Genomic DNA, 12,691 nt, shown 5'->3' with positions numbered 1-12,691 from the left:
GGAGAAGGCTTGCCTTTCATTGTAAGGGAGGACCAGACAGGTTTTGTTAGGGGTCGCAGTTCCTCTAATAATGTTAGGAGAATGCTAAATATGGTTCAGGTATGCCAACAAGGGTCGATTCTGGGCTTGGTAGTCTCCCTGGATGCAGAGAAAGCCTTTGAACAGGTGGAGTGGGCATACCTCTTTTATGTCCTGGAACAGTTTGGTCTTGGAGGGGTCTTTGCCAGGTGGGTGGCAGTGTTATATACGGTCTGACAATTTTAATATTGGCAGAGGCAGCCGATAAGGGTGTCCCCTTTCCCTGTTGCTATTTACATTGGTGATTGAGCCAGTGGCAGAGGCCATCTGGAAGGACCCCAATATAATTGCCCCAGAGGTAGGATCAGGAAGGCATAAGATCATCCTTTACGCAGCTGATGTTCTCCTCTTTCTAACTAACCCAGTGATATCTGTGCCCCATTTAATACAAGTGATTAATTTATTTGGCTCTTTCTTGGAGTATAAAATCAATATTATGAAAGCGGCGGCCATGCCTATTGGGGGCCTTATTAGAGTACCTGATCTTGGGGGTGGAACCCACTTTCCTTTCAGATGGACACAGGGAGGTTTCTTGTATGTAGGCATTTTTATCACCCTGCCTTCGATCAATTATATAAAGCTAACTTTGTGCAGTTGCTAGAGAAGATAAGACAGGACCTTCACTGCTGGGAGGATCTTCCAATATCCTGGTTGGGTAGAACAGCTCTGCTTAAAATGAATGTTCTTCCTCATTTATTATATTCCATGCGAATGCTCCCTTTGATTCTGCCCAGACAAGCACTACGAAGGCTTAACAGTTGGCTTGGCTCTTTTATCTGGCGTCACTGGCAGCCTCTTATTAAGCTTGTCGAATTGCAGCTTCCACAGAGGACGAGGGGAAGGAAGGGTGTATTTTCCAGACTTTAAGGAATACCAACTAGGTTCCCTACTATCCTATGTGGCTGACTGGGCCTGCCAGGACCCGCAGACAATTTGGCTGGACACCGAGGCCTCCCAGGCAAACTGTTCATTCATTAATCTGTTGTTCATGAACAAGATGAGGACTGTTATGGACCACTGCAGAAATCCAATTGATCTTAACACAGTTAAAGCATGGAGAATGATGTGACAAAGTGAGGGCAATTTACAAAAAACTTCTCCTTTTACTCCCATATTAGGAATGGTAGAACTCCGGCCGGGATTGATGGATTCTGGCTTTGGACACTGGGAGTCCAGAGGAGTTTCCTGTTTGGGAGATTTATTTGATGGGGAGGTCATGATACCTTTTGAGCAGCTGAGCCAGAAATATGAACTATCTAGGAGGGGCCTCTTTTGTTATTTCCAGATTAGGGACTTTATACAGAAAAAAGACTACATTAGTGGTTAGTCCCTAGAAGTTGGACATGGAGAGGAGAGTACTTCAGTCCATGAGCATTCTCTCGGTCAGCACCCTCTATCATTTAGAAGAGGTAGTGTCTCGAAGGATATCGAGCAGCTGTGTGGAATCTGGGCTCAGGAATTAGTTAGGGGGGGATCTCATCAGAGGAGTAGGAGGATATTTGAGAGAACATAAGGAAGATTGTGATTTGCAACAGGACGCAGGCTATGAAATTGAAGGCACGCCACAGGGCTTATTCGGCACCGGAGCGGCTTGCGAAATTTAAGACGGGGTGTACCCAATGTGCCCCAAATGTAAAATAGATGTCAGTACTCTTGCTCATTGCTTGTGGTCATGGCATACGTATTGAAGCGCTATAGCAAGTGTTTTGGAAGGGGTCTTGAGAACTGAGGTCAAGGTAGATCTGGTATCCCTTCTCTTGGGTTCGCCAAATCTCCCCTCTTTGGACGTGCATGGGAAGAAATTGTTCAGTACTGTTTCATTTTGTGTGAGGAAGAACATCTTGATGAGCTGGGTGTCAGAGAATCCCCCGGGACTCTTGGGGAGGCACAGGTTAGTTATGCTCCTGGACTTCCCTACAAGTATGGTTGACCAGAAAATTGAACTTTTTTCGGACGTGGCAGCCCTCTTTGAACCAAATAAACGCAGACCTATGGGCTATATTGGTCAGGACCTTTGGGTAGCGGTGGGGACTATGTCTGGCAGGCTGGGGGCCCATGGGAAGAAGAATTCTGAACAAATATGGGTATGCCTACTGATGTTCCTGGTGAAGGGGAGCTTTGTTGGGATTGTGCTGAGTGTTGTAATTTAATTTATTTAATTTGCCTTGGTTCAACTCGATTTAATTTGGTTTCTTTTCTTTTTGATTTAGTTATCTATTGAACTGTAGTCTGTGCAGAGTGTTTTTCCTCCTAAATTGTTTGTGGAGTAGAGTAGCAGTTTGTTTACTATTATTGTTGTTATATTGCAAGATTGTAATATTAGTTTGTAGTGATTTTAATATTTTCATAAAAACTTCAAAATCATCTTCTCAATAAAAATATTTATTAAAAAACTGGGATACAGACAGACTCTAACTTCACACCTTTAATGCATTGTCTGAGATGTCACTTATTTTAAAATAAAACCTTAAGCTATCTCGAGAATGTGACTAAAAAGAAGTTCTGGGATTTACATATTAATGAACTGAAACCTGCAACCCATTCAAAAAGATGAAAGCAATCTAGGTTTGTTCAATATATCATTTCAGTTGCATGACACTGTAATCTTTTGCTATAAATTCTGTGTCTTATGATCCTGTCACACGGTTACCTGAAGGAATACCGCTCCATAAGCTAGAGCTTCCAAATAAACCTGTTGGACTATCACCTGGTATTGTGTGATTTTTTTCTTTACCCACCCCAGTGCAACACTGGCTCCTCCACATCATAAATTAATGTGGACAATCTGGTTGGCATGGACAAGTTGGATCAAAGAGGGTATTTCATGCTGTACAACTCTATGACTTTAGGTACCAAGCAAGGTAGCCTGATGATCATAAAAATGATCAGTCACCACAATTTTCACGGACTTGAAGCTGACCAATCACTACTTAAGTAACCGGGGCTTTGTATAAGCCAACTTCAGTAAGGCATTTGACAAGGTTCCCCATGGGAGACTGATTAGCAAGGTTAGATCTCATGGAATACATGGACAACTAGCTATTTGGATGCAGAACTGACTCAAAGGTAGAAAACAGAGGGTGGTGGTGGAGGGTTGTTTTTCAGACTGGAGGCCTGTGACCCGTGGAGTGCCACAAGGATCGGTTCTGGACCCTCTACTTTTTGTCATTTACATAAATGATTTGGATGCGAGCGTAAGAGGTACAGTTAGTAAGTTTGAAGATGACACAAAAACTGGAGGTGTAGTGGACAGCAAAGAGAGTTACCTCAGATTACAACAGGATCTGGACCAGATGGGCCAATGGGTTGAGAAGTGGCAGATGGAGTTTAATTCAGATAAATGTGAGGTGCTGCATTTTGGGACTTATACACTTAATGGTAAGGTCCTAGGAAGTGTTGCTGAACAAAGAGACCTTGGAGTGCAGGTTCATAGCTCCTTGAAAGTGGAGTCGCAGGTAGATAGGATAGTGAAAAAGGCTTTTGGTATGCTTTCCTTTATTGGTCAGAGTATTGAGTATAGGAGTTGGGAGAAAGTGAGGTCTGCAGATGCTGGAGATCTGAGCTGAAAATGTGTTGCTGGAAAAGCGAAACAGGAAGGAGTTGTGAGGTCATGTTGCAACTGTACAGGACATTGGTCAGGCCACTGTTGGAATATTGTGTGCAATTCTGGTCTCCTTCCTATCGGAAAGATGTTGTGAAAATTGAAAGGGTTCAGAAAAGATTGACAAGGATGTTACCAGGGTTGGAGGATCTGAGCTACAGGGAGAGGCTGAACAGGCTGGGCTGTTTTCCCTGGAGCATCAGAGGCTGAGGGGTGACCTTATAGAGGTTTACAAATTATGAGGGGCATGGATAGGATAAATAGATAAAGTCTTTTCCCTGGGATCAAGGAGTCCAGAACTAGAGGGCGTAGGTTTAGGATGAGAGGGGAAAGATATAAAAGAGACCTAAGGGGCAATGTTTTCATGCAGAGGGTGGTACATGTATGGAATGAGCTGCCAGAGGAAGTGGTGGAGGCTAGTACAATTGCAACATTTAAGAGGCATTTGTATGGGTATATGAATAGGAAGGGCTTGGGGGGATATGGGTCAGGTGCTGGCTGGTGGGACTAGATTGGTTTGGGATATCTGGTCAGCATGGACGGGTTGGACCGAAGGGTCTGTTTCCATGCTGTACATCTCTATGACTCTAAAATAACACTGCAAAGATTGGAACTCATTGTATTCACCGAAAGAGGTTGATGCTGCTCTTGTACGCATTGTGACTAATTTAATTATATGACAACAATGATGTGATAGTACTGTATGGTCCTGACACAGCCATTCTCAAGCAACCTCAATGCAGAGGCAAGCCTTTGGGAACGGTCTAGTTTTTTAAAACTAGGTCTGCTGGCAGCCTAACCCTGCTACTGGGAATACCTGCACCAGATCCACACTTTGGAAATGACAATATTAAAACACTTTATGATGTACAGACAGAGAAAATCACTCATTTCCTGGCACTGAAACAGTGCAAGTCATAAGGTGACCAAATATAGGCAAAATGTGAAGGCAGAAATCAATGGAAGCACAGAGCAGATCAAGTAGCATTGTGGAAAGTAGTAGGCATGGTTAACACTTGATAGAAGATCATCAGCCTGGAATGTTAACCTTATCTTCCTTGCTCTAAGGCTGGTGCCTGACTTGCTGAGCATTTCTGGTGTTGATTCAGTTTCAGATTTCCAACAACCAGCAATTTTTTACATATCATTTGAATCCTGGAGAAATTCAAATTCAATTACAGTCTATTGCTTATGCAAATTTATGTCAACGATAAGGTATTTGAAATTTTCAGTAAAGAATTCCTATTTTGCTTTCTTAGCTGCATTGTTAAATTCAAAGCGCTGAATAATTCAAAAGCAAAAAACAGACATAACATGTAATCTTTAAATAGATTTTTAATTTGCTAGTTGGGAAGTTGCACCTGTAGAGGAGATAGTAATATTGATAACAGATTAAGCGACGTCACACAGAGCTCTGGTAAATCTTAGAGTTACATAACTGGCAGCAGAAGGAAAGAAGGAAAGAAAAGGTCAGCAGCCAACCAATAAGCCCAGAAGATATCTAACTTCCAGCCATAACACTATAGTGGATAAATTGATGGATAATGGGATAGCTGCTGATCTATGGAGCTGCCAGCTGATTTGCGATAGTCCCCATGGAGCCACAGTTCTGCAGGAGGCACTGCCAAAACTGCAGACAGGACGACAAAGGCTATACAGACTCTGACACAAATCAGATGGATTTCGGTAAGGGGAGTCAAAAGAAGGGGGCTAACATCTTCACAAGGGATATCCCAATGGACAAAGCTCATCCTCCACCAAAGATCAGCATCCACTTACCCTCTGTATAATGGCAATAGGAGGGAGGGTTATTGGCCAGTCATCTGACCCGAAACACACAATATCCAGTCCAAGGAAACAAACTTCTACATACATTATACACATAATGTAAGGAGCCGGTGTTGGACTGGGGTGGACAAAGTTAAAAATCACACAACACCAGAGTTATGGTCCAACAGGTTTTGGAAACACTAGCTTTCAGAGCACTGCCCCTTCATCAGGTGGTTGTGAAACAAGATCAGAAGATAAAATTTATAGCAAAAGATTACAGTGGCATGCAAATGACATGATCATTTGCTCAAACTCTGTGTCATATGGTTCTGCTTCACAGCTACCTGATGAAGGAGCAGCGCTCCAAAAGCTAGTGCTTCCAAATAAATCTGTTGCACTAAGACGTGGTGTTGTGTGATTTTATACATCACAAAATGATGTCACCAGTTGATCACATTACTGTCATTTGTAGCATAACAATGAAGATTGCTGCAAGTGCCTTTTGAAAGCTCGGGCTGAGAGGTTACACAACTGTCCAAGTGTAGTAATTCAAAATGCTGAATTAATAAGGCATTGGCTAAAATGTATGCCTTCAGCATGGTATCCTTAATCAAACTCATCGACAGCATTCATCACAAACTGGCATGCTGACCCGCCACACCACCAACTCACCAAATCACAAATAGGCAGAGATGAATTATTCAACAACCACATTCCAACTCCTCTGGAGATGACCATCAGAAAATCATAGTTTTTTAAAAAATTAACAATTTTGTTTCGTATTTGCAGAAGCGCAAAGTGAAATAACGACTACCGGAGCATTTAATGCAAGCAATCTAATGTGGGACATCAAATAACCATGGTCGACAAGCTATTGCTAAAACTAGAGTCAAAATTAGAGTGGTGCTGGAAAAGCATAGCAAGTCAGGCAGCATTCAAGGAGCAGGAAAATCGACATTTCAAGCAAATGCCCTACATCAGGAATGATTCTAATCTTAACTCTGATCTCCAGCATCTGCAGTACCCACTTCCACCTATTGCTAAAACTATATGGCCACATACTTCCCCCTAACTATGCAATCCTGTCAGCCATTCAAGTCTGCATGATACAGCTTGCACGGTCATACAAAGGAACAACTATCCTTTCCTCTTAAACTATATGCCAAACATCTACCCATCTGCAAAATGTAGCCAGACACCCCCACCCCTGTCTCTCCATCCCCCACATAAGAAGGTGACTACACATCTCTCTCCCCTACCCCCAAAGTATGGCCAGACATCTTACCCCTGGGTCCCCAAAACAAAAATTTTGGCCAGACATCTGTCTCTCTTCCCTACACCCACCAAACCATGCCAGGACCATCTTCCCCATGTCCACCCAAACCGTGCCAGGACCATCTTCTCCATGCCCACCCAAACCATGCCAGGACCATCTTCCCCATGCCCACCCAAACCGTGCCAGGACCATCATCCCCATGCCCACCCAAACCGTGCCAGGACCATCTTCTCCATGTCCACCCAAACCGTGCCAGGACCATCTGCCCCATGCCCACCCAAACCGTGCCAGGACCATCTTCTCCATGTCCACCCAAACAAGCCAGGACCATCTGCCCCATGCGCCCCCCCCCCATCTCCACCCCCTGAGCCCCGGTTGTAGTGATGGGGTAAAGTGCTGAGTGAAGCTGAGCTCTGGGTGTGTCACACACACTAATGGGTGATAATTTACAGGCGGCTTTTGTTTCTAACGAGGCGGATGGGGATCCCGGGCGGGGTCTGGGGGTGGGGGTGGGGGTGATGACCCTAGGCCGCCCCCTCCCACCCCCCCTCTCCACCGGGGGCACTCACCATGGCGAAGCCCGACAGGAGAGCCGACGTGCGGCTCGATGCTTTGAGCTTGGCCCGGCTGAGGTAGAGCTTCCTCCAGGAGAGAGCCTGCACCGAGTGGTGGTTCGAGGAGACCAGCTCCAGGTAACTGCGCCTCACCCAGTCCCGGTAATCGGCCGCCCCGGCCTCTGGCTCTGAGCACGGAGGGGCAGGGGAACCAGCCGGCGCTGACCGCTCCGAGCTCATGGCTCCACCGGCTGGAGCCTGCGAGACCAACCGCCACCCGCGAGACCTCAGGCTGATCAGCGATGGGAAAAGGCGCGCTCCCCTGGGGCTCTGGCGCCGGCGCCGGCGCGCGCTCCCGAACTGCACGTTCCCGCAGCCAGGGGGCGAGCGCAACCCCATCCCCGGCGCCACTGCGCATGCTCATGGGGACCTGGTTGGAGCAGATACTGGCATTAAAACTCATCAGTTGGTCAGTATTGGACCATGTATAGGTCAATGATCAGTATTAGAGTCATAGAGATGTACAGCACGGAAACAGGCCCTTCGGTCCCACTTATCCATGCCGACCGGTTATCCCAACCCAATCTACTCCCATTTGCCAGTATTTGGCCCATATCCCTCCAAACCCTTCCTATTTATATACTCAACCAAATGCCTTTTAAATGTTGCAATTGTACCAGCCTCCACCACTTCCTCGGGCAGCTCATTCCATACACGTCCCACCTTCTGCGTGAAAAAGTTGCCCCTTAGGTCCTTTTTATATCTTTCCCCTCTAACCCTAAACCTATGCCTTCTAGTTCTAGACCCCTTCACCCCAGGGAAAAGACTTTGTCTATTTACTCTATCCAAGCCCCTCATGATTTTATAAACATCTATGAGGTCACCCCTCAGCCTTCGATACACCAGGGAAAACAACCCCAGCCTATTTAGCCTCTCTCCCTATAGCTCAAATCCTCCAACCTTGGTAACATCCTTGTAAATCTTTTCTGAACCCTTTCAAGTTTCACAACATTCTTCCAATAGGAAGGAGACCAGAAATGCATGCAATATTTCAAAAGTGGCCTAACCAACATCCTATACAGCTGCAACACGACCTCACAACTCCTCTACTCAATGCTCTGACCAATAAAGGAAAGCATACCAAATGCCTTCTTCACTATCCTATCTACCTGCGACTCGACTTTCAAGGATTTATGTACCTGCACTCCAAGGTCTCTTTGTTCAGCAACACTCCCTAGGACCTTACCATTAAGTGTATAAGTCCTGATAAGATTTGCTTTCCCAAAATGCAGCATCTCACATTTATTTAAATTAAACTCCATCTGCCACTCTTCAGCCCATTGGCCCATTTGATCAAGATTCCAGGATCAATGATCAGTATTAGATGTATATTTAGGATCAATGGTCAGTATTGGACTATATGTAGAATCAATGGTCAGTATTGGATATATAAATATAGGACCAATGGTCAGTATTGGACAATATATCAGATCAATGATCAGTATTAGACTATATACAGGATCAATGATCAGTATTGGACTATACACAGGATCAATGGTCAGCATTAGACTGTATATAGGATCCCTCATCAGTATTGGACTATATATATAGGATCAATGATCAGTATTAAACTATAAATAGGATCAGTGGTAGTATTGGATATATACATAAATCAATGGTCTGTATTGGACTATATACAGAGGAACCTCGATTATCCAGCATTCGATTATCCGAATATCAGATTATCCTACACGATTGCAAGGTCTCGATGCTTAACTCAACTATGTTATCCAGCATTTGATTATCCGGAATTCGATTAACTGAACAAAATACTCCCTGCCCATGTCCTTTGGATAATCAAGGTTCCTCTGTATAGGATAAGTGGTCAGTATTGAACTATATATAGGATCAATAATCAGTATTGGATATATACAGAAATCAATGGTCAGTATTGGACTTGAAATAAGATAAATGAGCATAGGGAGGTGATGGCCTAGTGGTATTATCGTTCAGTTATTAATCCAGAAACCCAGAATAATATTCTGGGGACCTGAGTTCGAATCCCGCCGTGGCAGATGGTGGAATTTGAATTCACTAAAAACCATTGTCAATTGTCAGAAAAACCCATCTGGTTCATTAATGTCCTTTAGGGAAGGAAATCTGCCATCCTTACCTGGTCTGGCCTACACGTGACTCCAGAGCAATGTGGTTGACTCTCAACTGCCCTCTGACATGGCTTTCAACCCACTCAGTTGTATCAATAGCTAGAAAGTCACAACAAATAAATTATACCGGACGGACCACCTGGCATCGACCTTAGAACCGGAAAAGACAACAGCAAAAACGCAAACAGCCCTGTGACCATGCAAAGTCCTCCTTACTAACATCTGGGGGCTCGTGCTGAAATTAGGATACCCAGTTTGGGTTTCGCCAGGGTCACTCAGCTCCTGGTCTCATTATAGCCTTGGTTCAAGCATGGACAAAAGAGCTGAATTCCAGAGGTGAAGTGAGAGTGACAGTCCTCAACATCAAGGCCACATTTGACTGAGTATGGCATCAAGGAGCCCTGGCAAAACAGGATCAATGGGTATCAGGGGACAAACACTCCCCTGGTGAGAGTCATACCTGGCACAAATGAAGATGTTTGTGGTTGTGGAGGGTCAGTCATCTCAGTTCCAGGACATGTCTGCGGGAGTCCCTCACGGTAGTGCCCTGGACCTAACCATCTTCAGCTGCTTCCTTCTGTCATAAGGTCAGAAGTGAGGATGTTTGCTGATGATTGCACAGTGTTCAGCACCATTTGCGAATCCTCAGATACTGAAGCAGTCCATGCTCAAATGCAATAAGATCTGGACAATATCCAGGCTTGGGCCGACAAGTGGCAAGTAACATTTGCGCCACACAAATGCCAGACAATGACTATCACCAATAAGAGACACTCTAACCACTGCCCCTTGACATTCAACGGTATTACCATCACCGAAGCCCCCACTGTCAACATCCTTGGGATTACCATTGACCAGAAACTCAACTGCACTCACCACATAAACACAATGGCTACAAGAGCAGGTCAGAGACTAGGGATACTGCAGCGAGTAACTCACCTCCTGACACCTCAAAGTCAATTCACCATCTGCAAGGCACAAGTCAGGAGTGTGACGGAATAGTCCCCACTTGCCTGGATGGGTTCAGCTCCAACAGTCAAGAAGCTTGACACCATCCAGGACAAAGCAACCTGCTTGATTGGCACCACATTACAGACATCCACTCTCTCCACCACCAGCGCTCAGTAGCAGCAGTGTGTACTATCTACAAGATGCACTGCAGAAATTCACCAAAGATCCTTAGACAGCACCTTCCAAACCCACGACCACTTCCACATGGGCAGCAGGTACTTGGGAACACCACCATTTGTATGTTCCCCCCAAGCCACTCGCCACCCTGACTTGGAAATATACCACCGCTCCTTCACAGTGATTGGGTCAAAATCCTAGAATTCCCTCCCTACTGGCATTGTGGGTCAACCCACAGCAAGTGGACTGCAGCAGTACAAGAAGGCAGCTCACCACTACTTCTCAAGGGCAAATAGGGATGGGCTATCAATGCTGGCCAGCCAGCGACACTCAAGTCCCACAAATAAATAAAAAAAGCAGTATTGGCTATATACAGAAATCAATGGTCAGTATTGGATATACAGACATGGATATATTGATCAATATTAGACTATATGCACATTGATCAATATTAGACTATATGCACAAATCAATGGTCTGTATTGGATATGTAGAGATAAAACTGAAGTGTTATTTCTGAATGCATGCAGTATAAGGAATAAGGAAAATGAGCTTGTGGCGCAGATCAAAATTAGCAGGTATGATGTAGCAGGCATCATGGATACGTGGCTGCAAGGGATCAGGAATGAGAGCAAGGATGTACACCGTATTAAAAGGATAGGAGAAAGTGAGGACTGCAGATGTTGGAGATCAGAATCAAAAAGTGTGGCACTGGAAAAGCATAGCTGGTTCATCAGGAAGATGAAGAGCTGATGTTTGAAATGTCAACTGTCCTGCTGCTTGAAGCCTGACCGGCTGTGCTTTTTGACTATCAAAAAGATAGGCAGGTGGGCAGAGGGGGTGGGTTCCCTTATTAGTAAGAAGTGAAATTAAATCCATAGTAAGAAACAAAGTAAGGTCAGATGGTGTAGAATCTGTGTGAGTAGAACTGAGGAACTACAAAGGTTAAAAAAACATAGTTGGAGTTATGTCCAGGCCACCAAACAGTAGTCAGGAGCAGCTTTTGGTGGAGCCCACTAAGGAACAGGCAATAATGGATTTAGTGTTGTGCAATGAGGCAGACTTAATGAGGGAGCTCAAGATAGAGGAACCCTTAGGAGACAATGATCACAATGTGATTGCAATGCAATTTGAGAGGGAGAAGATAGAATCAGGGGTAATGTTATTACAGCTGAATAAAGGCAACCACAGAGGCATGAGGGAGAAGCTGGGTAGAATTGACTGGGAAAGGAGCCCAGCAGGAAAGACAATAGAACCGCAATGGCAGGAGTTTCTGGGAATATTTCAGGACATATAGCAGAGATTCATTCAGAGGAAAAAGAAGCATGGTACAGGGAGGATGAGGCAACTACTCCTGACGAGGGAAGTCAGGGATAGCATAAAAGCAACAGAGAAAGCATATAATGTGGTGAAGGGCAGTGGGAAACCAGAGCATTGGAAAGCTTACAAAGACCAACAGAGGGCAACAAAAAAAATGAGGGAGAAGATTAAGTATGGGGGTAAGATAGCCAGGAATATTTCAGAAGAATGTAAGAGTTTCTTTAGATATATAAAAGGCAAAAGAGAGGCAAAAGTGGACATTGAGCCATTAGAGAATGACACTAGAGAGGTATAAGTGGGGAACAAAGAAGTGGCTGAGGAACTGAATAATTACTTCATGGTGGAAGACACCAGTAATATTCCAAAAATTCAAGAGAGTGAGGGGGCAGAGATGAGTATGGTGGCCATCACCAAGGCGAAGGTACTCGAAAAACTGAATGACCTGAAGGTGGATAAATTAGCTGGACCAGATGGACTGCACCCCAGAGTTCTAAGGGAGATAGATAAAGAAATAGTGGGAGCGTTAGTGGTGACCTTTCAGGAATTACTAGAATCAGGAAGGGTCCCAGAGGGCTGAAAAATCGCTAACATGACACCCTACTGTGACTATATATACAATTTGGGAGAAGATTTGTAGCTCGGGTGCTCGTTGTTGTGGTTCTGTTCACCAAGCTGGGAATTTGTGTTGCAGACATTTCGTCCCCTGTCTAGGTGACATCCTCAGTGCTTGGGAGCCTCCTGTGAAGCGCTTCTGTGTTGTTTCCTCCGGCATTTATAGTGATTTGTACCTGCCGCTTCC

The 12,691-nt window shown here is 44.8% G+C and overlaps 1 protein-coding gene across 1 annotated transcript in view; it reads right to left on the bottom strand.

The window, feature by feature from the left end:
- orai2 (ORAI calcium release-activated calcium modulator 2) overlaps positions 1–7,595 on the bottom strand; it is a 50,836-nt gene extending 43,241 nt beyond the window's left edge. The window contains exon 1 of the mRNA XM_043718758.1: positions 7,295–7,595. Coding sequence (XP_043574693.1) covers positions 7,295–7,519 — 225 coding nt within the window. The 5' untranslated portion in view covers positions 7,520–7,595. The remainder of the gene's footprint in view (positions 1–7,294) is intronic.
- Positions 7,596–12,691: the final 5,096 nt, after the last annotated feature.

This window comes from Chiloscyllium plagiosum, chromosome 28 (genome assembly GCF_004010195.1).
Source record: "Chiloscyllium plagiosum isolate BGI_BamShark_2017 chromosome 28, ASM401019v2, whole genome shotgun sequence".
NCBI lineage: Eukaryota > Metazoa > Chordata > Chondrichthyes > Orectolobiformes > Hemiscylliidae > Chiloscyllium > Chiloscyllium plagiosum.
The sequence above is the reverse complement of the archived record's forward strand: the minus strand, read 5'-3'. Positions and strand labels throughout refer to the sequence as shown.